This window comes from Alligator mississippiensis, chromosome 14, assembly GCF_030867095.1.
Source record: "Alligator mississippiensis isolate rAllMis1 chromosome 14, rAllMis1, whole genome shotgun sequence".
NCBI classification, from domain to species: Eukaryota; Metazoa; Chordata; order Crocodylia; family Alligatoridae; genus Alligator; species Alligator mississippiensis.
The window spans coordinates 9515932-9543371 of NC_081837.1; the positions used below are offsets into that span (position 1 = coordinate 9515932).

General features: G+C 43.7%; 1 protein-coding gene across 1 annotated transcript in view; it reads right to left on the bottom strand.

Moving 5' to 3' along the window:
* Window positions 1–27440, bottom strand: part of SMTNL2 (smoothelin like 2) — a 42933-nt gene that overhangs the window by 4262 nt on the left and 11231 nt on the right. Inside the window, exons 2-8 of the mRNA XM_014608157.3 lie at window positions 10491–10578; window positions 9487–9729; window positions 8614–8676; window positions 7220–7298; window positions 5168–5338; window positions 4092–4209; window positions 2513–2664 (exon numbers count right to left, since the gene is read on the bottom strand). Of these exons, the coding sequence (XP_014463643.2) occupies window positions 2513–2664; window positions 4092–4209; window positions 5168–5338; window positions 7220–7298; window positions 8614–8676; window positions 9487–9729; window positions 10491–10578 (914 nt within the window). The remainder of the gene's footprint in view (window positions 1–2512; window positions 2665–4091; window positions 4210–5167; window positions 5339–7219; window positions 7299–8613; window positions 8677–9486; window positions 9730–10490; window positions 10579–27440) is intronic.

Genomic DNA, 27440 nt, shown 5'->3' on the forward strand with positions numbered 1-27440 from the left:
TCTGCCTACGCTGCGGGTATCTGCACGAGTGGAGCTAGTCCAATACAAAATCACTTGTGCAGATGTGCTGCACTGCTGGGTTTGGTCTTCAGCAGCGTAGCTCAGTGTCAGACCTCGGTGAGCCGCTTCAGTACAACATATCTGTGCTGTGATTTACATCTAGAGAAGACTGGTGCAGAGATCCTGAGGACAAGTACGGCTTTTAATTACAGTGCCATGGGCTGTTTTAATTGCTCGTATTCACTTGTCACAACAACAGTTTACAGGAATAACAACTTGCCTCCCTCTTAATAATTCCTTTCAAAGCAAGGTGAGTGTTGCTCTGGAAAACAATGGTATTACACTACAAACAGCAATAATGAAAACAACACGACCCTTAAGGATCTGGTCCTGCACTCCTTGGGTGCCAAAGAGTCAGGAGGAAAATCCAGAGCAGGAAAACAGAAAGTTACAGAAAAGGCAGGACACAGAATTCATGTGACATACATACAAGCAACACATCGGCACTAAATGCCTCTAATGACATTGGTGAAAGGGCTTACTATACACTACATGCAAACCAGAAATAAATGCCATCTTAAAGGACCGCTCAAGCACAGCCATTTGACTGATGCAGGTTTTAAGTTCTTGTTTCTCCACTTATTTCTGTGTTTACTTCCCCAATAAACAGCATTAAACTTACCACTATTGTCTGTATATTCCCGTGACTGAAATGTTGCTTGCCATGACAAACTGTCCCTAAGTGGAGGAAAATGATCTGAGTACTCAACTCTCCCTGTAATAGGCATGCTTGTTCTATTGTGGGTAGTACCAAAAAGGCAATTCTCCTACCTGCCAAGGTACAGTGCAGTAAAGTAGACACATTCTGTGAGCTGGGTTGATTAGGGACTATGACATCATGACTATGTGGTTTTATTTTAGTTCTTGGTTCCACATCCTGAACTCTTCAACACCAGGGTAAAGAATCTTTGACCGTGTAAGTTAAAGACATAGGATCAGATTCTGAGCTGCCATCAATCAACCTCACATCATTCAAATCAATGGATGCAGGCCAATGTACTCCCAACGCACTGAAGTTTTGCCAGTTTACAATTTACAGGAACTAGTCAAGATTATTTTCAGGTAAGTAGTGCTCTTAACAATGGAGTCAAACCTTTTTTCTTTAAAATTCAGTTTGCTTGGCTCTTCTACTTTGCCTAAGTCCTTCAGGCAGCTGGATGTTGGGTTGTACAAAGTGCATCCATTTAGTTCTCACCTATGCTGAAATCCAACTGGTTAACAATTACTTGTGTCCTACGGCCCACTCTGTTTACTTTGTCACAGTTACTAATGATCCGTGCTAAGTATGTTTCTGTTTTTTCCCCAAATCTCAATAAATAAAATGTGTAAGATTTAAGAGCTTTCCAGATGTTAGTTCTAAATCTGTGTAAATGCCCAACCTGTCAGCAACACATAGTAATAATATAATTTATTTGCAGGAGCTATTTATTTTATTTTCGCTTTAAAAAAAACACTCGGGGGAAATAACATCCCATTAGAAAATGGGTTTTGTTGACTCAGGCTACTGGAAGGAACCCTGGAAAGCTACGACAAGCTAGAAGTCGGCAAATTAAGTCACCTGAAAACATTCCAGTGAATGTGATGAATCACCACATTTAAGTCAGGTGCACCAGAAGTTTAACTGAACGCACATACGCTCTTGTGACAGTCTAATGACCTTATCCTGTCTCCCACTGATGTCAGTGGGAGGACTGCCTTTGATTTCTATGGAAACCGAACCCAGCGATAATACATTCCAATGCAAAGTCTTTCACAAGTACTCTAGGGCTAAGCATTATGGGGGGAGGATTTTCAAAAGGGTTTAGGAGAACTAATACCGTTTGAAAATTCCCCTTGTAAAATTGCTATGAGACGGGGTAAAAATACTGCGAGTAAAAATCCTCTGGGTAGCGAGGCAAATTGAGTACATAGGTTTAGGGGAGAATTTGAATGTATGGATATGAGTAATGGGTGGATCTGAATGCATGAACCTGGGAGCAAACTAGGGCACAGAGCACTAGAGTTTGTTTGCAACCACTACTTGGGCACGTCTATACATGCATTAACATACTTTAGTTAATGCACATTAAAACTAGTACCTCCATTGCAAGGTACTAGGAAAATGCACATTAACCTGTCTTAATGCACATTAGCCTATTTTAATAGGCATTAACTAAATAGCACCCTTTTAGTGATGCTTTAATGCGCATTAAAATAAGTGAATTAGTATTAAAGCACGTGTAGACACACCCACTTATATCTTACCAGACATCTGCTAAAAATGCATCTTACTTTTTATTTCTGAGCCTCCTGTTCTATTGCTCACATGCACAGCTTTATTACCACTTCCTGGCATCATAAATTTCACCTTGTAATGTATGGCACGAGGGAGAAATTATTAAACACTCTCACTGCACAACCCGGTGAGACTTAACGCTGGATGCACTTCACAGACATGTAATATGGTACTCACTCAGCCATGGTGAAAGCTAGCTCAAAGTTTTGCTTGCGATTAGCTGGGTCAAGCTCATTGTAATCGAAGGCTTCAGAAAAGAAAGAATGCACAAGGGCACAAAATGCCATTCCATCACTCCAGCTCGAGGAGAAGTTTTGCAGATCAATGTGCTGTCATAATGCAAATAGAGAGTTTTAGGACAAGGCAGAGACTTGGAACAGCAGCTGCCCACTCTTGCTGGACAGTACCTCATCCAATACCAGGACAGTATCTGGATGAGAAACATTGACCTCCCCAGCAATTCAAGTCTGATGTAGGTGCAAAACAGCTGGGTGGCCTAGGGGCCTGATGCAAAGTTTACAGAAGACGATGGAAAGATTTCCATCAACTTCAACAGGCTTTGCTTTGGCCCTCAGTCCTGAACCTGCATTCAGGTAACATGAGTGAATGACTTATCTTGCATCTCTAGCAACCATGAAGTAGTTGCTAACCAGATAGTGGCTGCAACACAGGAGTGTGCAAAGACTCAATACTTTACTCCCAGCTCAAATCAGCTCTAACCCCCTGACTAGAACAACTGATTTCAATGGCAGTGCATAGATGCAAGCAAGGGAAGGGCTGGACCCCACTGGATGGCACAACATGAAAGTCAGCCCATTAGCAATAGCCAGCCCTTTGCAATTACAGTGAAGAGTCCAGAGTTTCTCTGGATTTGAACCAGTAAAACAAGGCAGAATAGGGCTCTTTTGCTTCATAACACTCATCTTTTTTCCAATATAGAAAATCCAGTCCCTGGTCTTTCTGCTTAGAGCTAAAATAGATTTTAATAATATTTCTTAGACTGCCCCAACAACTTAATGTTTAGAGCTCAGGAATAACATGCTGTCTTTTGTTTTATTGCCTAATAAAACTGTTGAATGTGCACCATTTTGCGCTCACACATCTGGGAAAGCTGTTCTTTCCCCTGGGAATTACACTGAGCAATGCAGGCTGATGCCAGGCAATTTCAATGAAAACCCATAAGCTTAACTCTTCTCAGTTACACTCATACAGCCTCATAGGACATGAACATGTTGAAATTGGGGGAATTTAATCTCCACCATTTGCTGTATCCTAACATTTTTAATTCCAAAATAGAGCAACCCATTCTACCACATAACAAAATTATCTTAATCTCCATGTAACATTAACACAGAGCAATCTCTATCCCTATTCAGATGTCATCCATACATAAGGTACATGCACTCAAACCCTGTAATTAAGAGAAAATGCACTAATGCAACGTGAAGACTATAAAGTGCTCCATCTAGCAGGGCACTTAAGCATTCACTTTTACTCTTATGTGAAAAGTCTCATTAACTTCAGTGGAATTGCTCATGTGCACTTACTTTTGCACATGCAGTATACATGTAGCTACACACATCAAACTGCATTTTCTTAGAGCCTTAAAGTCTTGTAATTAATATAAGCAATTGCTTGGAGTGTTTTAGATTGCTTCTCGATAACAGCAGAATGCAATTTTTTCAGTACAGCTCCTCTAAAAAATATTTGTGAGGAATTGGAAGGAAAAGCTCAGAAAGGGACAGGGTCTTCTCACCTTGTATCCTATGGTTTTTGAGCGACACCAATCCAAAAGAATTTGCTTAATGCTGCTTGCACTGGCGACCCCAAAACTCTGGGACCTCTTCAGCTTTGCTTTGGACTCTCCTTTCCCCCTGGAAAAAGAAAAGGGACAACAGATTGAAGTCTAGAAAAGGTTAAAAGCCTCCCGTCAGCTACATCCTTGCAGCAAAATACATCATAGGGGACACCAATACACTTTTCCAAGCCCACCACCCTGCCAGTGCAGTTTTTCCTCGCTAACCACGGTTTTGAGAATCCATGCTTAATATTCTATGTACCATTTTGGCTACCACAGTATAGTTTTGAGTAACCACGGTTTTCTGTGGCCGCACATCAGCCCACCACGTGCCGTTTTCCCCATAAGTCTTTTGTCTTGCCAACCGCAGTTTTTTCAACCACAGGAACTTTCAGGAACCTAACCCCAGCGGCTGGCGAGGGAAACCTGTATGCCACTGGAGAAATGTAAAAAATGAAACCCCCATTTTATTGACGTCAGCAGGAAATCTTGGTTTTTCTGTAAGACCAGGATTTCACCTGCATCTTCTATTGGATTATAAACATTTTAAAGCCAGGACCACATCTGTAAAGCACAGCACATACTGCCATAAGTAACAACACAAAAGCCATGGTATTTTCAGCTTCCTCTCGTAAGCCTTAGTAAGCAGCCATGCAGAGGAAAATTTTTATAATATCCCTGTCTAAAGAATGGACACCTGCTGGGCCAGTAGAGTGACTAGACAACAGCAAAGGCAGCCTGTAGCTACAGCTCTTTATTTCCTGGCTTCTTCCTTTTCCAGGTTGACTATGCAATATTATTGGATCTTCAAGCTCATTATGAATTGCTTACCAAGGGCTTGATCTAACACTCACTAGAATAAATGCAAATTCCACCAGTGACTTCGCGAGCGCTGGATCAAGCCCAAGATTTCCAGCCATTCAAACCTTGAGAGATATCGTCAGCTAGGCAACCTCCACTATAATCAGCGAACAGATTTTTTTCCCCATTACTGAGCCCACTCTGGATGCAATACTGCCTAAGGAATGACTTACTTGCCACTGTCCTGTTCAAATTTCTCAAAGAGAGCTTTCCTGGACTGCGTCCCCAAAGTCCGTGGCAGTGTCTGCGACCTCACGAGCTCTCTCCTCCTTTCCACTTGGCGGTGCACAGTAGGTGGAGGGGAGTGGGATTTGGGGGTTACATCGCTGTAACTGTCGGTGACACTGCAGAAAAAAATCACAAGAATGCAAAATTAATCTCTTAAAAGAGAAATTTTCTGGGGCGCAGGGTATCCTGATGCAGCACTGACATCAGCTCCAGCAGAACTCCAGGTATTTATGCATACAGGGGGATATTTTCAAAGGAACCCCAATCCCATTTTCACAACTGACCTAAGCATTTAGGAGCTTAAGTTTCACTGAGTCAATAGGACTAAGGAACCCAAGGCACGTTTGATAATTGGGCTAGCTGTCTAAATCACTAAGACCTTGCAGCACAGAGCAAAGGAATACCTAATACCTTGACAAATCTGGGCATTAGGAGCCTTAGGAAAGCTGAGGGACAGTGGGATGAAGTGGATGACTCATGGTCACATCATCATTTACAAACAGCTGGGAAAAGAATCCCGTCTCCCAGAATGAACATCCTTCTGTCACTCAAATGACAAACAGCTGGTGCAGCACCTTTACCTAGCAGCCCATCAGAAGTTTAACACCCAGGTTAGGCTAATTTGGGAGGCAGATGCAAGCCCAGTTAAGGAAACTGAAGTTGCCTGCCCTTCCATTTGTATTGCTAAATATTCTGCATGCTGAGGATGCCTTGATATCCCCAACAGCAATGGTGATACCACGTAATCCTACACTAAACAACTGTGCCTTTGAATTAATCAAAAATGTGTGGTAGTCAGCCTTCCCAAGGAGGGCAGAAAGTCAGCCTGTGTCCTGCAAGGCGCTTGGAAACCTAACGCTGGGAGCTAAGCTCCAAGCCAGTCAAAATAAGAATGTTTGATGGGTCATGTGTGCAGTTTCCAAAAACAGACCCAAAATAAAAACTTCAACACAGCTGAGTACTTTAAAAGGAGCTGACAAAGGGCCCAGCATGTCCATTAAAGGACAATTTGAAAAAACAGGCATTGTGCATCCCAAACATGCTCATTCACAGAGATTAGGGCTGAGCTAGGTGATAGCATGGTTCTCAGCTTGCTGTATGCAGGCACTTCCATGTTCTGGTAGCATGGGGCTGCAGAATACCCTGTTCCTGGAGTCATATGTCACTTGTCAAAGCACAACCGAGTACACTGCAATCAACAGTCCCATACTGGATGGAGTATTCAGCTAGATCAGGGGTTATTAAAGTTATCTGCCTAGCTCATGTAGCTCCCATCCAGTCAGTAAGAAAGCACCTCAACTATTAATGGATTTATCTTCCTGAGTACTGGCAATGCGTAGGGGGTGCATGCGGGTGCATGTGCACCCCCTGACATTGGTCATGCACCCCTGGAAGCACCAGCCGCAAAACCGGAAGTGCCCTTCTGGTCTTGTCGCTGGCTTGACGATTGGCTGCTGGGGTGTCCCCCCCGTTGGCGATCTGGTGCCCACCCAGACTCAGGAGGCACCAGTCGCCCATGCTCCCAAGACTCCTACAAGGCAGGGAGGTAGTGGTTCTTCTTTTACAGGAGGAAAATGGATGTGCAAAGCAAATGGAGGACTTTTTCTGGGTCATGTAAGCAGGTAGTAGCAGGGCCAGAAGTTAAACCTACATCACTTATGTTTCCACTTAGGACCTGAACCACACAGCCACCCTCCCCTTCACCCTGTGATGACAGCTCGGTAACCAGACAGTATTCCCAACCAGCTCCAAATACTGTCATGTTGGCTTTCATGACAACAGACGTAAACCTCAGTTTAACCACCATCTTCAGCTTGACTGTTCCTTAGCCACCGACCTACAAACCCTAACCGTTCCCCACTTCCCTGCACCTCAAATGGGGCATCTCAAGCCCCTTCTACACACCTGGACTGGACGCATTAGGACTCACCTGGTCTCTGTATTTAAGGTATAGTGAACACACTTGTTAGTGTAATAAAAATCAAGGAAAGGCCTACCTTTCAGTAGCTTTGGTTCCACTAGTCATTCCGTAGCTCATAGCTGACACAGACTTTGTGACAGAAGTGCTTTTCTCTGCTGTAAACAGCAATAAAAACAAGATGCATCAGTGTTGAGTGTTTTCCCCACCATATGTTTTTAATCAGCTTCCTGACACATGGCCACACACTTATTCTTCCTCACCACAGGGACAAGTTGTAGGTTATTCTGCCAGCATGAGCTAGCAGGCTCTTGGGGAGGGATCTGTCCCACTGCAGTGGTGTTGAAGAGCTCAAACATTCCCCAGAAAGCCTTGGGACAAGCCCCTTGGTGCAGACACTGTGTCTCCAGGCAGACTCATCCTGGCCCCTCTACAAGGCGCAAACGAAGAAGTACAGTATGCTAGAGATGGAGCCAGGGGCATGGCAGTGCAAGAAGAAATAAAGCTAGAGCGCAGCTTGCTACACTCTTCCTGGCAAGTCATATGCAGCCCTAGTCATATGGTGAGATTCAGAGCTGCTTTGTGGGCTATTTAGTTTCTGCCAGGAACCATTTCAGCCCCACAAAAGCAGCCCAGACTCCAATGGTTGCAAAGTCACCAACTGAGGGGACTGGAGCACCACACAGCCCTTCTCTGTCCCACGTGCCCCACCGCTGTGGTCTGCCTGTGCTGCCCAACAGAAAGTCATGTTTGCCCCCCTTTCACCATATTGCACAAGATGCATCAGATCCAGTAACACCAGGACCTCAGTGCTAGCTTTAGGGTCCAAAAAGAAATTCCCTTGTGGAAGGCTGATTACAGGGTGTGTTGATCGTAATGAAAGACAGCACTGTGAGTAATTCAAAATAACCTGTTTTCTTTTCTTTCCTTTGCTTGAATGGAACATCCCAGAAGTTTGCAAAGAAGCTGAATGGGCAAGGGCATGGACAGACATAACAGTTATATTGGTATGGCATAAGTGGAACAAAACTGATGTAACTTTAAATCTGTTCCTTTTTGGGTTATAGTTACAGCATTTTAATTCTCTTACACTGCTTTAGGGACATACAGACCTAACAGTTACTTTGCCACAGCTGATGAGCACTCCAGAGGGCCAACCCTTCGTCCCCTTTTAAAATGGCTGAAACCTACATCTGTCTACAGCCTCTGCTATGAACTCATCTAAAGTGTGATCCAAATCCCAGTGGAGTCACTGGAAAGCCTTCCTTTGACTTCAATGGAGCTGCATCATGATGCCTTGTTACATTCTCAGCATTGCTATGTACTCATGACCCAAACCAACTGTTCAATGTAAGCTGGTTTGTGGAGAGAGGAGCCCAGATCAAAACCCCAGAGCCAAACTCACAAACAGCATCCTTGCATAGTGACCCATTTTGGATAGGGCTACAAGGAAGGTAGGGAAATAGCACCCACCTGCAGTTACAGATGTGCCCACTGTTCTCACCGAACTGGAATTCCAGGTCTTCACAGCACTCACTGAAAAGGAAAAAAGAGACGATGTGGGCTAATTTCTTTGTTTTAACACAAGGGAAACCCCAAGAAACAATGGCTGATTCACATGCAAACAGCTTCACTTTCATGTTGGTAATGGGGCAGAACTCCCCTTTCACAAACAAGAAAGGCTCTGCTGAACTCAGGGCAGTTCCATCAGCATGAAACCCGTGCAATAGGAGAACCGAGCTAGTGATGTTCTAAAATGAACATGAGATTTTGATCTCAGAGATCCAAGTAAATTAAAAATGCAAAAATACTGGTTAGAAACTGAAGAATTTCAGCTGAGCACCAAAATAATTTTGGTTCAAATACTTGCCAGCAAAAAAAAAAGTTTGGTTTTTATTTTTACCAGCTCGTCAGAACTCCTTTGTCCAATTTCTGTCCCTATTTCCTTGCCTGGTCCCCTTTGTTATGCTGGTTAGGTCACCTGAAATTTCTTCACCTCCATTTCCTCATCTGTAATGGGTTCCTCATGGGGACACTGTGAATAAAACTCCATGAGTCTGATCCCAGAACCACTGGACTCAATGAGAGGATTCCCATGGACTTTAATAGGTTTTGGATCAGGCTCTAACACTACTGGGAGCAATATCCCCTGAAGTGTGAAATTTATGTTTAAATAAGTTAGGTTATAAATCCTGCAGCTACTAAGCTTGCATGAATTGCATTTCACAAAAGCATTCAACACCAAACAGCTAGAAGATGAATCAAATGATGATTTTTACTTTATAAAAATATCAGACCTAGCTTCAGTGAACAAATTTCTTTCATAGCTAGAAATTTCTCTCTTACCCGATTGGTTGGACGTTTTCATCACAGTCTCATTTTTGCTCCTGCTCTGTCCTATCAGGCCACTGGATGCATTGGCTGTCCCTGATGAGGAGGAGGTTTCCCCAGAAAACTTTTCTGACACTCTTGTCACTGCAGTCACAGGAAGGTGTGGCATTTGTAAGGACACAGCAGGGGCATGCGCTTCAGGGGAAGAGTTTGACATGGGAAGAGAAGAGATCACTTCATGTGAAACCTTTGCCTGACCTAGGGAATAAAAAGAAACGGGAGGAAAATTATTTTATTTTCAGCTATTTTTAAAATGCAAAACAATTCCCTGCACAGTGGCTGCATTTCATTTTGGTTTCTGAAACACTCGATTAACTAGATTAATTTCCCCTTTAACTGTACCATGTCATTCTCAGGAGACTGAGCATGCTGAAATCAAGCTCTGTAAAAGTCATGATGATGCCTTGTCCTATATGACAGTGTACTATGTTTCATTTTGGAGCTGCTGTGCCTGCTGCCACTACATCTGCTGCTGGGGACCAAGTCTCAGGACTCCTTTGTTCTTTTTTTTTTTTTTGTTCACTTAAAAGCTCTCTGCTTTGCTTTCCTCTTGTGTAACATGGAGATAATCAGACCGGTTCCCCAGAAGGGAAGGGAGAGTTAATTAGTAGCATGCAGAATTCTTTAAAAGGTATGGACAGAAAGGCACCCAGATTACTAAATCTTATTCAGAATAACTGGAAATTGCACTGATGATGCTACGATTTAGGCCCAGATCCTACACTTAGGAACAAGCTTACCAAGTCAGTGGGACTTGGTAAGTAGAAAAATGAAGCACACGCCTAAAGGTCTGCAAGATCATCAGCACGGTACAATAATCATGTTGAAAAAGTATGAAGCTAACGCTTGCAACACCAGGAAGTTGCTCGTACTGACAGAACCCGACTTTACACGCAGCTGTAGTTTGCCGGGGAGGCTGGTCTTGCAACTTATTTGTCTTTCCTGCATTTCTTTCTTACCCACTGAAGACTGATGTCCATTTTCGATGACGGTGGAATTAGAAATTTTTCTCGGCTCTGGTTCACTATGGTCATCCAGGTCCAAGCTCTGCAAAACATAAATACACAATAGCTCAATGATGCTATGCCTTGCAAACGATTAATGGCAGAAGCTGTAGCAACACCTAGAGGCTCCAGTCAAGGGTAGGTATCTGCTATACAGCAGGGCCAATTTTTTAGTACCAGACTGATTACTTGAGCAGTATATGTGTTACCTAAAACAAATGGAACTAGTGACTTACAAGAGTGCCCAAGGACTACCCTCAAGTATATACCCGGTGGTAACAGGGCATAGCACAGGCAGGCTGGCTTTGCTTTCCTCTAGCACTCAGAGTAAGCGCCATATGTATTGGCCACAGAAGGACTTTTCTTAACCATAGGCTTTCAAAAGTTTGATGCCATCTTTCATGCTGTGGACCTGATTCTGCAAAAGCTTCGGCACATGCATACATTTACATACACTCACTGGGTCCATTTAAGCCAGAGACTGACTTACATATGCAAAGAGGCTTCATCAAGGAGGTGCTGAGTATTTAGGGGTCCCCAGCACTTCACGCAAGGAGGCAGGGATTGCACAGCTCTGTAAGAAATGATCCCTGTGCAAATCTTTGATGATCTGATTCACTTCAATGGGATGATCCCATGAGCAAGGCAGCTACGGCATGACTTTGTTTGCAGGTTAAGGCAAACCCATGTACTCCTCTCCCCATGATGTTTGGATAATGCAAGGTGCAACTTTTTCTCTGTATACACAATGAAGTTGCTACCCTTTCACCAACCCTTCCAAGCCCTTCCCTAGCATTTTTTTACTTCAAGAATGATTTAGTGGACTGTATGTGAAGCAGAAATATAATTTATGAGACAATAAAAGCATTCCCACCGGGGCAAAACATGGAAGTAAGCCCATAAACTCCTCTCAACATTAGCTTGAAGACACCCTTATGTTTATACATGAATCTTCTTTATACAACATTTATGGAACATCACATAAAAGTTCTTAATGTCCTATACAATTTCTGCCTATTTGACTGTCTAATGACAGTCGACATAATTAGACAACATATGGAAAGGATGTTACGGGGAAAACAAATAACATCTTGGAAGCTTACAACAGCTACAACTTGTAACTTTCAAAAGGATGTTATTTTTGGGAAGACCACAACTTTTTCGATGTTTTCTAATTTATTTCTGGGCAAACCAGCCAAGAAGATTTATTTTTTATGATCATTAAAAAGAAAGGATGCACCTTTTGGCTTCTAGAAAAAAACAGCAAAAAAAAGAAAAGAAAAAGAAAACGTTTTGCAGTTGCGTGCTCGCTTTGATTAAAAATGCCTATGGTGCTGGTACCTGTTTCTGGGAAACTGAAAGTTCCTCCAGCTTAAAGTGCATGAGAAAGTTTTCATTTGACTGTAAATAGCCCAGCATTAGGGCTGGCCCAACAAGTTAATAAATATATCAATCCATCTGCACCAGTCTCTGTGTTCACTAAATCCAAACAAGCCACAAAAGAAAACAGCGGACGCTGGAACTAGTTTCTTATGTTTGAACCAAAAGCGACGTGTCCATTTCTGACTCTATTTAGGCTACACAGATTTTAAAAAGGTGCAAGTTCTCAGTTTTTTGCAAGTCTTTTGCAAATATTTGCTACTTGCCCTAAAACCCCAGCTGCTGCTGAAGGCATATGATTTTGTCAGAGAATTCCAGTTTTTGGTTACAAAAATGTGTATCAGTTTCTAATTGGAGGGGGAAAGCTCTGGAAAGGCAGACCGGCTGCAACGCTTATGGGTTTATCACAGCATTACTGAAAGTTCAGCCCCCGTGTAAAACATTGTCCAATAAACTTCTAATTGCCCATATCCTCAATTAGCTTAAATCAGCACAGCTTGGTCAAGGCTGGCAGAGTTATGCGGAGACCTGTTGAAGATCTGGCCCCCTATGCTGCAAACTAAATGCATTTCTTTACCCATGTTACTATCAGAATATCACGCAATGAGAAACCAGATCATTTTAAAAACACAACCATTTGCCACTATATACCCACTCATTTGGATTTATGCAAGATTTTTAAAGAATCACACCCATTCGGAAGTTAGAAGATGACTTGTCTAGTTAATGTTAAACTCACGCTTACATTTTAAAAGCTCGCCAGGTTCCAACAAAAGACAACTGTAAAATAAAATAGGCTTACAACAGAAATAGGGGATACTTCTAAGTTGTGTCTGTTCATTTACTAAGCTTCCCTGTTTGGTTTTTGCTATCCAGAAAAATATTTTGGAAAGATATTAGCCATGTTGCTTATTGTACCACAAGAAGGCACTTAGTTGCTGTAGCTGTGAAGGTGGTATAAGAACTTATATATAAAATAAAATAGAAAACAGAAGAAAGGGGCAGTATGCCTTTAAGTAATGATTTTCCCTGGTCTCCCCATTTGGTTTTCATGTGGCGATATTGTACAGAAAAGCTGGTGGTTTCACTTCACATATTTATTCTGTGGCTTCATAATAAACTATTAAAATCATTGTTACTGGAAGTGAATTAATTTCATGTAAAATACAGAAACCATAAGATCAACCCAAGATAAATCATCAGAAAATGTAGTTTCCTGGCTCCTATGTGATGCATAACCTACATCTGTTTATACTCTCTCAAATTTAAAGAAATGAATCCTGGACGCAGATTTTTCATGCCTCACAGTTAGCTTTTAAATCATGCATAATAATCTCTTCTTTGTCTCAGAATTCACAGCAAATTACTATCACATTATCCACTTTTTGAGATTATTAAATTCTTACCATTTCATAGCCAAGGCTCACAATACTGTTTTGTTGCGGGGAGATGGTCTGTGGTCTGGGTCTATGCATTCCATTCGTTTCAGATGGCTCGATTACAACATGGCAGCATAAATGTGATTTGGTCGTGCAGGGCAGAATCATACAGTGCAGCATAAACCTACATCACTGAAGTCAATGGAAGGCTTTACCTTGACCTCCACGAGAGGAGGTGGGAACCTATGTTTGCAAACCAGGAGTGGACTCTCTGCTGTGCAAGGCTACAGCACAATTTGGGAGGGCGGGGAACTGTAAAAAGAGGGTAGGATCCTATTGATCTGAACAAGGATTGACCTATGCTGAGGATCTACTGCAGGGGTGGGCAAAATGCGGCCCGGGGGCCAGATGCGGCCCGCCAGGCCATTCTATCCGGCCCACGGGGCCCCTCAAAAATTTAGAAAATTAATATTTATCTCCCTTGGGTTGCCTGTCATGTGGCCCTCGATGGCTTGCCAAAACTCAGTAAGCGGCCTTCTGCCCAAAATAGTTGCCCGCTCCTGATCTACTGGCTCTAAATCAGCCTCTTACCCTGGTAATAGAATACAGAAGAGACGAGCAGCAAGACACTGAGACCATTTTAAAATCAGCTTGACCAGATAAGATAGTTATGTCTTTCCAGTCTCATACATGGGTCGGCTTCTGATCTCAGTTCATTCTGGAACAAGTATGAACAGAAGCAAAGCATTGGGATAAGATTTCCAAATATAACAGGACTTATAACAAGAGTTTTCAGATGCATTAGCTTTCAGGGGCCCAGCTTTAAAGCAATTTGACTTCCCAAACATTTGAGCAGCTACTCCTGGAAAAGGGGCCCCGTTAGGTAAGTCCACTGAGGTGCCCAAAAACTGAGGCATCCCAAACCACTAGCCACTTCATAAAGTCTTGCCCCCTGTTCACCAGGAGGTGGAACTGTGACCAAGACTAAGGTCCAGTCCAACCAAAGCTTCATGCTTGTGCAGTTTTAAAGCACATGGGTAATCGCATTGATTTCACATGCTTAATGTTACAAGGCGATTCACATTCCTAAAGTTATACATCTGATTAAATGCTTTGCTGGATCAAGGCCTACAGTTTAGAAGGATACGCCAATGTATTCTTCAGTCTGCTTACCATCGAACAACAGAAGCCACATGTCTTGGTTTAATGCACTAGCCTAGTGAAAAGGCACCACTGTGTTTTATTAGTATATTATTTGGAGCTTCATTAACAAGAGTAACCCTCATGGTTCCTTTGTTGTCACGTCAATTAGGCTTATTGCTCAGGAAGGTGGCTTGGTTTGAGGATGGTCCCTCAAAAGTAGCTTTATCCTCCTCTGAGAAACATCAGAGATCACACACACCCATACTAAGATGCTGTGACCCAGGCCTAGAGAAACAAAAGAAGCTTTTGCCCATTTCTTTTTTAAATAGACATAGAAAAGGAAAAAAAAAAACCCTGTCCAAGGTGGAATGATCAGAAGTTCTCCCCGTTTCCCAGCATTTCCACCTACTGAGAGCTATTTAGAGACATCAACACATCACTTATGTCACCGGGGTCAGATTTTCTAAATAGCTCTTTTCCATTTAGGCACATAATTCAGAAGTGATGCCCAACACGCTGGGCTCCTTATGTCGCCACTTACTTGAGTGCCTGTATGGGTGCTGAGGTCTTCTGAAAATCTGGCATTTAGGCTTGTTCTCCAGCACATCGATTACCAAAGCAACGAACCACATCTCTTATAAATATGAACTTGTCCCGCCGTATTACCAATAATACCTAAAAATAATCCTTTGCTTGTATTACTGCACCACCTGTCCCCTCTGTGAAAGTTTCCTTGTGCATACATGGTAAAACAGAATGAAACTCTGACTCAACGCTGCTAAACTAAGTCTGTAACATTGTGTACAGATATCGTAATTTTTAAAAATAAAAGCTGCTTTGAAACTTCTCTTTCTACCCCAAGATTAGCAGCAATTATGTTGCAGGAATAAATATAGTTACCAGCCAGGATTCATCTGAGAAAAGTACAGCAAACATCACCCTTCAGCAGCTGTATTTTTATTCTAGATATAAGCCATGCAAAACAAGGAGGTCTCAATCCCTCACTGAAGTGCACTGGATTAGCTCCACTGACTTCAATGGGAATTTGGCTTATAATAAATATTTTGCCATATAAGTCCTGAGTTTCCCAGTTGTGCTTCTCTTCAGGGACTATTCACCCAGTGCGGGCAGCTAGCCCAAGCTCTCCCTACCATTTAAGAACAGGAGCAAATTCCACCTACTGCCCCCATGACATAACTGAGAGGGGGCAACCAGGACAGCAGCCCTGGGTGCTGCCTTTGTGTGGGGATTTGGGGGGTGCAAAAGCAGTCACTGCCACAGCAAGAGCTGATCACACTGCTTTAATCAGCATAACAGGAGCAGGTGCTCCCCAGGTAGAGAGCTGCACTGTTATACCTCTGGATTGCCCTTCACTGTGAGCAAGGTCAGCCCCAGACTCAAGGATTCCCACAGGTCATTTCTTAAAGTGATGCTATCAAAACGGTGGACTCTAGGGTGATGACCGGGCCCGACGCGGGGGCAGAGGGAAGGGGGCGCTGATCCTATCTGGCCTCTTGCTCCATCCAGTGCCCCCAGCTTTGAGTGCAGGGCACACACAGTTCCCCCAGCTTTGGGTGCAGGGCAGATGGGCCGGGGTGTCTAGACAGTAGGGCTGCTGTCCCCATGCACCTGGGGACAGCAGGAGTGGCCGCACACCCCAAGGCCTGGGCTGCTCCCCACCCCTGGGCCAGATGGGGACCCACCATGGGCCAGATAGAATTAAAATTGGTGCTTTCCTGGTCACATGTCAAAAGTGATGTGTTTCTTAGTCAAGCCTCTGGGCAAGATTGTAACACGACTTTCAGGATATGACCAGGTTTTATCAATCACTACTCCTACACTTTGGCCAGTTTGTCTGAACTCTGCACTGTGCAAGACAGTAGGTGATCAGGCCTCTGTAGTCCACTTTCCTTCAATGCTCAGCAGAGCAACATACTGCCAAGATCTTCCTGACCAAACTGCTGCTATTGTCGTGGGGTAGGATTTTTGAGGATGCAAAGCATTAGCTTAAATCTGTTCCAGTAGGCGTCAGTAGTAAAGTTCAGGTCAGCTTCAACAGGAGCAAAATTGGCGCAGTGCTGAGTGCCTTTTGAAAATCCCATCCTCTGAAATCCCTTTTCTACAGGCAAGTCTGCAAAATAATTCCAGGGGTTTTGTAAGCTGCAAAGGTAGGTCATGTCTGGATCCTTCCACCCTTGACAGTGTCACCTTATAAACTATAGGGAATTATTTTCTCATCTGGCAAAATATTGACATGACTTGTTTGCTCTAAATGAGTCAAGCAGAACAAGAGTTATCAAAACACTGCCAAGATGCTGTATGTGTAGGATGAAAGATGTCCAACTTAAATCGAAACAGAAAGCACAGCTAACTCCATTATTCCCTAGAGGACATGCGTTGCTTTGGCACGCACAGAAACAGATGCCTCCTGCAGTAGGCACAGTGACTTTCTCTATGTGTAACAAACACTTAATTAAGGGAGCAAGTGAAATCCTGACCCCGCTGAAGTCGAGGCCAAAACTCCTGTTGACTTCAGTGGTGCTGGTTTCACCCACTGTGTGGACAGCAACAGGACAGAAATTTAAAAAATATTGCCTATCTTGCTATTGCTGCCAGCAAAAAACTGGCAGTGATTTTGAAAATAGGTAATAGATTCTGCATGGTAATAACGGCTCGGTCTTCTGCCGGCACGTTTGTGAGCTCAGGCTGCCGAGCGTCTGGAATTGTGTATAGCAGTGAAGTGGTGACCTGCAAGGCGAGCCTCTCTTCCCAAATCTCCCAGGACTTTCCTCTGAGACCCCAGCTAAGTCCCTTGCACTGCAATTTGCCAAAGCAGCATCTGATTTTGGATGCCTGAGTGCGTGGATGCTCACATTTAGCCTCCTGGGTTTGGATTTTGGAGACATTACCCACAATCAGCTCCTACCGATTTCAGCTGGGGCTGGGGGTGATCAGAACCTCTGAAATTTAAGCCTGAAGAGTCAAAATTTGGACACCTCAAAATTAATGTAAATATAGATGCCACTACTGAAAACAGGCCTTTACTTCTCTGTGCCATGCTCTCCCCCTGTGCGAAATGGAGGATGACAACGTCCTTCTCCCATCTCCCACTGCACGGTGAAGTGTAATGCAGCGGTCTATAAGCTGCAATCATAACGAATGCCTAATGCCTGGCAAAGCGGTGGTCCCTGTGCTGTGTCACGGAGTCCCTGTGCCCACCACCAGGCCTCCTGCCCACAGCTGAAAGGGGTTTTTGATTTTAAGAGCTCCATCAGAAATGCAAAACCAGTTACTCTGGAATGAAAGTGTTTCTTGGATGAGCCTGGGTATGAACACAGGTGATGATGACATCCCTTTCTGAGGAATGTGCTGCCTGGGGTTCCTATAACGCTTGGAAAATCTGAGAGAACAAACATCTGCCTAAGACACTTTGAGAGACATTTAATAATACGCTCAGAAATGTTCATTTTCAGCCTGGAGTTGTCAATCACTCTCAAGTTCTGTATTTACTAAGACTCCGGACTCCAGTTAAACAGATTATTTTTTTTAAATGAACACGTACGTAGAAAGAAAGAGAATCCAGATGGTGATATGCGTTGATTCCAGTCCATCTGATGAAGAACAAGACTATTTCAGTGAATGAGATGAACCAGATACAATTTGGACAGATCAAGCCTACATTCTGTGTGTCCCTGGTCCCTCTCCGAAAGATGGGGCTGCTGTAACTCCCTACTGCACAGGGCTGCTTGGCCACTTTTTTCACTTGAGTTTCTGAAGTCCCTTCAGATCCTCAAGTAAAACCTGCCATAGAAGCACCAACTATTAGCTTTGAGTATTTCCAACTCTTGGGTGTTTAAAAACCAGCACAAACACTGGGTCCTTTATATTTGCCATCTGTTTTCTGAGAATGCACTCAGGTCGTATCTCTGAGGCCTTCTCTGCAATCTTGAGATCTAGAAACTTGATTGGGGGGGGGGAACCCTCCAAACTGAGATTCTCACCTAACTGCATGTCCCCAGGAGCCAGGGGTTTCATAAAAACACCAAATACCATGAAACATGTGATAAAAATCACTTGAGCTGGCCAGGTTCAAATCACAATGTGAGTGTGAAGAATTATTATGTGCTCCGGGTGGAAACCTAGCCCCACATAAACCAAGGGTAAAACTCCCTCTGATTTTCAAAAAGCCAAGATGACACACACTGTGCTTGGCACATAAATAGATCCCAGATACATCAAAGAAGGGGGAAGCACAAGAAGTGGGCAGGACCACAAACTAGATCAGAACACAGCAGAAAGCAGCATGACATGATCTTTCCCTCTTAGGTCTTGGGTCAGAGCAAGACAGCATGAAAGAGCATAATCTAGTAGATGACATTAGCATTCGCTATCAGGAAGTGATCCCGCCACTTTGAAAAGACCCTTGGCACAGTAACTATATTAGGAAAGCTACCATACACATTGGATAACCCCCTTAGGGGTGTGGTAGAAGCCCCTTTTCTTGGCGTGCTTCTAAAGCTGGAAAAAATAGATGTGCAATAGGGAGCAATTCTTCTCTGGCAGGGAGATGGATGTAACGATCTAATGGGCCTTTTCTGGCCTGGGCCAAATGCTATTCTGCACTACCCCAGCATGAATCCAGAGAAACTGCACCTAAATCAGTGGGGTAATTCCAGCCCTGCAGCTGAGGGCTACAGTTCAAGACAATATAGCAGGAAGCGTGTTCCCTGCTGCTACATTGTGAGCCTTTCCCCATCTGATTATATAAAATGTAATGCATTCCAGGCCCAAAAGTGGATTGACTGGTTCTTTTGCCAACTGGGAAGAAAACCGGATTATCCAGGTTTTCTTCAGAAAACACAGGAAGGATGATTTCAGGAAGTTTAAATCCAGAAGGGACTGTTATATCATCTAACCTGACCTCCTGTATATCGCAGGCCGTTACATTTCATCCTGTCTTGACTGGATGCTTGTGTACCAGAGGCAGCAAAATGAGAGATCAAGGTGTCACCAATGACCAACGTCCCTGCAATGGCACAGAATAGATGGGGGGGTGTCCAAAAGAGATCCTAGTAGATGATCCATGCTCTGTGCTGCTTTGAGCATATCATACAGATTGTCTTTAGCCACCCTTCATACAGTTCATCGCATTGTCCAACAGCTACATTTGCAAGACAACCTGATCTCATGCTAGCAAAAATGATAATCCTGACACCGGACTGACAAAATTGCAAAGAACAAATAGGACATCTGATCCAGGATAGACTGACAGGGGGAACTCCACTTTGCATAATCTCCTGTGACCTTCTGCAATGTGCTCTCCAAGTGGATCTCCCTTGCAGCGCTCCAAAATGAATGGCAGGAGGTGGTCCACACAGGAGGCCGCCAGCTGGTATTCAATGCAAAAAGACCTTGCTGCTATCCCGAGGCCTTTCTGAGAAGGGACAAACAAGCAAGGAGTCACAGTGCTCCTTTTCCCAGCCAAATCTCCACTTCCCCCCCATGCCTTGTTTCTTGATGAGGCACAGCAAGCTTCTGGCACATGCAGGGGGGCACTTTGGAGGGAGTTATGAAGTTACCGTCATCATTTTCACGGACGACATGTTAAGCACGATGAAAGGGGACTCTCTTGTGACAAAATCAAAATAGAACACCCTTGCTACATTTTTAGACCACCCTATTCATGCAGGCACTATGCCCAACTACACATGCTGCAGAAAGATCACTGGTGATAAGGTTACGGGAGGCATGTCAGACAGAGGTGATTAGTGAGAAAGGACAGGACAGAAGACCTCTTCCTCCTCTAACAATCACAAGCAGGTAGGAGAGGGAATGCAGGGGTTTAAAATGCTGACAAAGAGCAACAGCTTGAACCACATGGTGTTGATCTGAGCAGAGCTGCTACGGCTCGGGTACCCTGTTTTTAAAAACCGCCCTTCAGACACATCATATTCTCTACCCCCGAGCCCGCTTTTGTAATACTAAATCCCAGATTCCAGTCTCTTCTGGTGCCAAATAAAGCATTTGGTGCCAACAAGCCAGATAAACCTTTATTTCAAATCACAGTGGCTGAGTGGCAGAAGCAGAGTTAGATGAAATGCACACTTCTGCTTAGCAGCGCAAATGCCTGGTACAGAGAAGTGTTGAGTACTAGGCTCTAGGTAGCAGTTTTATTTTGTTTCAAGTGCTCTGTCTGCCTACACGCTGCATGCCGCTTCTTTCATGACCTGATATAAGGACAGAGATCTACAGGAAATAACACTCCGGGCATGTAAGCTGCTTCTTTCTCTCTCTACCGTTGTACCTTTGAGCACTCCTTCAGACATTTCCTTCAGCTGGATGCAGAGAATGCCAGACTTCACATCTGGTCTTGTTACATTTACACATGAAATAAGTTTAAAAAGTAATGGAGCTAGTACTCAGACCAGGTTATGAAAACAGTTAGGATGTGATTTATTTCTCCATTGGACATTTGGAAATGTAACCTTTGAACAAAGCAGTGATTTCAGACTCAGAGCTAAACAAGTAATAATTTATAAGCTATACTCAGAGTAGCATACAGAGTAGCCATAATCATCGCACAGCCCCCACAGCATTTTCACTTCGTGGTCCTACAACTCCTGTACGTAGCCTTATGCTGAACAATCATAAATTGACACTACTGATTATCTTGTGAAATGCATATCCCTGGCAGCTTTAAATCTGCTGTGAGGGGCAGACATTCGAAGCATTTATTAACTTCCTTTATTAGGTCTCTGATCATTATTTATGTTAGCAACAAGGATTTCAGGCTGGGATGTTAGCAGTGTAAATTATGGCAAGTAAGGACAAGTTTCTCCTCTTGGTATCTTCTCTGTAGTGTTAGAGATGGGCAAGAACTAGACTCTCAAACTGAACCACTTAGAATTTGGGGATGTGGGTTGGATTTTAATCTTTGGATCAGAGTCAGCTCTTGCACTTTGGGTTCCCTGTCAGATAAGAAGAAGCCTATTCTACCATTACAGTAGTGAAGAATGATCGTCCTTGTGAGATGTCACCTTAATATGTATAGATCTAGCAGAAAGTGATACATCACTTATGGCTGAAAAGCTGGTCATGTTTTAAATCCTTCCCTGCAATGCTAAGTCCTAGCCTTAATTCAGACTCAGCTCCAAGTCCCAAATGAAATGGAATCCAGATCAAAATGACTAAGTTCGATTTAAAGAAGAAAACGACTGCAGGGCAACCTTCAGATTTCAGGGCTCAGAAGTGAGTGGAGAGCTTGGTGGATGGTGATGGTTTTGAAAACAAGAAAAGCAAATTACAATGAAGGCTGATTAGTAAGCTAAACTGAAAAGTGGGACTATTGCTTTTACTCTTTTACAAACATTATGTGCATTCACTACTTGCACAAGGAGGCAGTTTGACAGCCCTGTGATACTCGGTTTTATTCAACAGGAACCACTCTGGACAGATGCTGCTGCCCTCGACAAGTGAAAGGAGAAATCAGCCTTCATGGCCTATTCAGTCATTGTCTTTCTGTGAAGGGTACTAAAGAAAGATCCTATGGGAGCTGGGGAAATATCTGTGATGTGGACACTGTGCTGTATTAGCCACTGGTTTTCCTATGCAGGAAGACTGTTGCTGAGCACTGTCTATGAGATACAGCATCCTCTTACCTCTTATTGGCTCCAGCGTAAGTAAAGGAAATGTAGTACTATACCAAATCTGCTCCAAATTCTTTAAAATCCTTGACCACAGCACCAGCAACCAGCTCTGTCACTACCAAATTGTCTAGTAATAATGTGACAGGGTAATGCATTTCCTACATGTTGAATTCTGTATTTAAACACAGCGAGGGAAAGGTTATGCATTAGTTTTTTCCCTCAGCTGTCAGTTTAGTATCAGCCCATCCAACTTGCTAAGGTTGACTCAGCCCAGATGGTTTCAGAAACATCTAGTAAAAGGATAATGGTAAAGTGAGTGGTGAGAAATGTGTTTATAACAAATTAACCTCTAATATTTCTGTTACAGCACCACCTGCAGTCCCAAACAACACAAAGGCCTCATTGTGCAGGGTGCTGTCCATAAACAATGAGAGATTGTCTCTGCCCACAAGAGATCACAATCTAAGTAGGAAATAGAAAGCAAAGAAAGATGCTGTGACTCATGCTACGTCACTGCTAGGAATAAATTCTAGTTTACCTGACTGCAAAGCCAGTGTTTTGTCCATTAGGCCACACAATCTTCCCAGCTTATGCCCAACTTACTCATAAAGGCGCTGAAGGACTGAAATGGTTCCATCTGGTGTTCTTATGTTTCAGGCATTTGCTTCCTGGTTGCCAAATGACTCACTCACACACCTACCTCCCTTAGTGCACTATTCACAACTCACACCAAACCTCCAAGGGCCGCGTCCAGATGTGCATGGACATTTGGTTCCTTGGGACAAGTAGTGGCAGTGCATTTTGCACCACTGCTACCTGTCCCCAGGGAATGACACGTGTGCTTCGGTGTGCAGCAAGTTGCCCTGGGTTTGGTAGGGGAGGCTGGGGCCAGCAACCTTACCGGGGGTCCTGGGGGCCTCCTGGGGCTGCAGTGATTTTGCCATGCGGAGCCTGGCTGGAAGCAGAGTGTGGCTCTGGGCGGCCCAGCTCCACTTTTCAGCAATGCGCACTGACCAAGCATTTTTTTAAGTGTTTTTTTCTGACCCTTGGATATCCAGGAGTCAAAGAAAAAAACCCCCACAGTGCAGCACACACTCAGGCAGTGTACCCTTGCAGTGCCTGAACACTGGACTGTGCAGGATGTGGCATTGCAAATGACCGGTATGTGGTGCTACATACTGCACAACCACACTCGTCTGGACGCACCCCAAGGCTCCTTCTTCTCTACATGTCAAATGTCTAGCTGGGATAGCATGGGCACTAAGGCACATGGTAGACTGCCCAGAGATTGCAAGTTAGAAACCATGGAAGAAGTGCTCATGGCACAGCCTGTCCGATTCAAGGAGTCTGCAAATTCTGCTAAGTACCTTGTTACAAGGGTGTGAAAAATGAAAGGTTGTCAGAAGCATCCCCTCCCTCACTCCAGGAGACAAAGAATAAAGAAGCCTGGAACTACAATCACTAGTACAAGACCTGCAAAACTGGCATTCCCAGAATCAATTTCTCACCATAATTTAGGGCCAAATCCTTACCCTGCAAGTAAAGTAAGAGAGTTAATATCCCTTTGGATACTAACTTTCTCCTGACTGTAAAGCAGGAGAAGAGTAACTGAGTGGTTTGTGGGAAGAAGCAACTGGGATTTTATGCCAATGGAGCCAGGCTTTGCACAGACCAATAGACTGCACTGGAGCCACTCCTACACTGAGATCCTTTGTGTTCACGGGGTTTTGAGTCTTCCTGCATGGACCCCTCCACATTCCTACCTGTCCCATTTCCCAGCCCTCTTTGCAGCACAGACCAGAGTGCGAATGCAGTGTGTGCCCAAGACAGTGGCTGGGGAGTCAAAATCCCAGGGGAGTCAAATCCCAGGTCTTTGAATCAATGGCCCAATTTAGCCTGCCTGGCTGAGCCCTTGTGCACCCCTGCTGCCTGCCCTCCACTATGCTGTGCTGCTTTTACCTGGAGTGCACTTGAATGGGATGAGTTAGAATGGGCCGACCTGATGGAAACCTGGACTTCCAATCCATCCGGGAGGCAAGAAGGGAGAAGGAAAATGCTGATTCTCCGGAAAGTGATGAGCCTGTTGCTGACAGCAAGAGACAAGCCCTTAAAACAAGCTATGTGAGAAAGTGGAAAACCACTGCTGCGGGGGATACTGTCTACTGGATTAATTCAAAATAAAACAGACTGAGTAGGATCAGACTGTCCTTCAGGGCATAGGAAAGCAGAGCCAGGCAGAGCAGGAGATACGAAGAAAAGAGGTGAATTAATTTATACCAGACCTAATGACAGGGAAACTATGTGCAGAATCAGTCAGTCAGAAGGAAGGATTGGAGCTTCTCTCCTTTCAAATGCTCTGTCTGGGTTCTGATAAGATCAACCTAAAAACAGTAAGAATTAAACAAAAAGCAAGTCTGTACAACTGAGAGGAAATCCCATGAGGCACCACCCCAACTGCATTAGCACCTTCATGACTAGGGGCAAGTCTTTTCAGGAAGATGGTTAACATCTTTTCCCTACCTAGCTACTAATGCAGAAGAGCACAAACTTCAGCAGACTACAAGACACCCGTGGCATATAGGTCTGTGGGCATGTGCAACCTCCTTAGGGTCTAGAGACAAGAAGTAAAGATGGTAAAGGGATTGGAAAGCAAGCCACAGGAAGAAAGACTGAAAAAAGGTTGGTTAGACTGGGGTGGGGGAAGAGATTCAGGGACACGGCAGCCGTTTTCCAATATCTGAAAGCTTGCCATAAAAGAGATGAAGAAACGTTGTTCTTCCTTGCCACAGGGGGCAAGATACAAAGCAGTGGGTTCAACCTGCGACAAAGCAGATTTAAAATCTAAGGAAAAGTTTCCTTAGTCTATTGACTGTCAGTGAAATCAATGTAGCCCAAGAGCTGAGAAAGAGGGAGTAAGGGGAGTGTGCACCAGAAATATGCAGGTCAAATGCAGGGATTGAAAATAACATCTTATCTGGAGGGAAAGGGGCTGGTGGATCACATGTATAATCTGCTCTGCTCTGTACTATGTGACCTCAAGTGAGTCATTCTGTCCTTTTCTGTGAAATGGCAAGACCAGGACATCACTGCTTTACAGGTATGTTTGGAGGAATGAGTCACCTCGAAGGGTCTGGGATGCTGAGGTTCAACACCAATGAAAGCCACAGATCAGATCCTGCTTGGCTCAGACACGGGGGTTTTCCCCCCTCATGTTTGGTATGCTGATTTCTCAGAAACAACCCGCAGAAACCTCCTCCTGCTTGAAAACAGAACCCAAATGGCCTTTGTTGCCAAGGTGGCATCATGGCAAATACAACGCTAAAACAATATAGTCAAGGCCCCATGGACTGCTGGATTTGGGTAAGCAATACTTGGATTTGTTTCCTGCAGAGATAAAAACACAGCTGCTGTTTTTATTGACTGAACCACGCTGGATTATCTGTGCACTGTGTGAAATACAATCTTTCTGAGTTACACTATGTGGACCTAACACTCAACCTCGGCCAAGCCTTTATTGCAAAATGTGCCCTCTCTCTTTCAAAAGAAGTCACACTATATAACCTCATGCCTTTCTTTCTGAATACGGCTTTAATTTATCCATAAGAGAACATGCTATATGAAAACAGATCTGGCCATGGCTGCTGAGTGATGGACAGGCTGATTGATGGACTGGGGGCATTTCTGGAAGACAGGAGGTTTCAATTTCTTAAACGTATGCATTTGTAGGAAAAACACTGATAGACTTCTAAGATTCATGCCTGAATGAGGAATCCGGGATTGGGTTGATAATTAACTATTCATTTCCCTAATTTTAAAAAGTGTTTTTGGTTGCCAATTTCAAGTATTTTTTAAATTGATCTTGAGTATAGAGGATTTGCTGAAAACGGGGCTTTAAAGTTGTTTCAAGAGGAACATCTAAAATAGGGGCACCCAAAATGATTCTGGAAATGTTGGCCCAGTAAAACTAATACTAGTAGTATAATACAATAATCAACTTATATCTATTGAGTTGCTATTGCAAAGGGTATCAGGCAGCATTGTTGCAATAGATGCCATGCTGAAGTGTCCCAACTGGGATTTCATGTGTACAGTGCCTCACAAGCTTATTCTTCAGACGGACATAAATTTTCCAATAACATCCAATAAAGGCCCAGTTTTCAAAGGTGAGAAGGACTGGCGGCTCCTAATGAACTTTAGTGGATACCTTCTGAAAATCAAGCCCTTGAGAATTTAGTTTGCACACTCAGCCACTGGTGAATGATGTTGGTGAAAGGGGTTGGACTGAGGGTGTCAGAGAAACGAAAAAAAGATGTGACTTGGATAAAGGGCTGAAGCAAAGGTAAACAGTGCTGAATGAGAAGTGGTAGATTTGGATAAAAAACATCACTTTGGAGAGGAGGCAGCAAAGACATGGGGAACACAAGCTGGACCGAAGGCATATGGGTGTAGTTTTGGGGGTAATGTAATATGACCCAAACCATAGTTTTCTGCTTAAAAGCAAAATAATTTGATGCACCCAGATTAACTCATGTATGTGATGGGCCACACTTGGAAGGTTATCTAAATGACCTGGCTTTCACTTTGGACAAACATGCCATCACGAAGCAGTAATTTGTTTCCTATTATGAAAAGTAGGTTTCTAAGAACCATCAGGCCAAGGAAAAAAATTCTGGGAACTCCTTGCTACGGTTACATTATTGGCTGGTGCAGGATGAAAAATACCCCTCAGATGAGTGCACGCAAGTGCTGCCAAAGCAGACCAACCTGCCTCTCCTCTGCTTCACTCAGGGGGTGAAGATAAAACAGATGCAGGATCAGGCCATCTTCACATGCAAACTGGGCCCTGAATGATTACTCAGGCACAGGCTGGGTTTCAGCATGGAACACTTTATCTCCAACATTGAAGACATTTTTTCCCCCAGTTCATGTTTCACAATCTTAAGAAACACTGTGGCTGTAAAAAAAGAAAAATGAAGTTGGGCCCGGGTTGTTTCAAGTGCTACCAGTGGGACTCGCACGTCCCCGCCTTGGCAGGCAGAATCTGAGGATTCATGGAGACAGTCCGTTATTATTCGCCAACACCATCTCAAATGCAACTAAAATAAATAGGGTCAAATACTGCTGTTTCGTGCACCAGTGTAAATCTGGAGTGATTCCACTTATTTCACTGGGATAGAAGAGTGGTGTAAGGAAAGACAAGAAAGGTGCAAGTAATATTATAAGCCATAACTGCTCTGCACTCCTTTTAGTCATCAGAGCTAATCTGACGGTAAAACAGGTGTGAGATCAGTCTTATTATTTAAGAGAGGGAAACTGCCTTTTTTGTTATCTCGACTAGGAATGTTACAAAACCACTG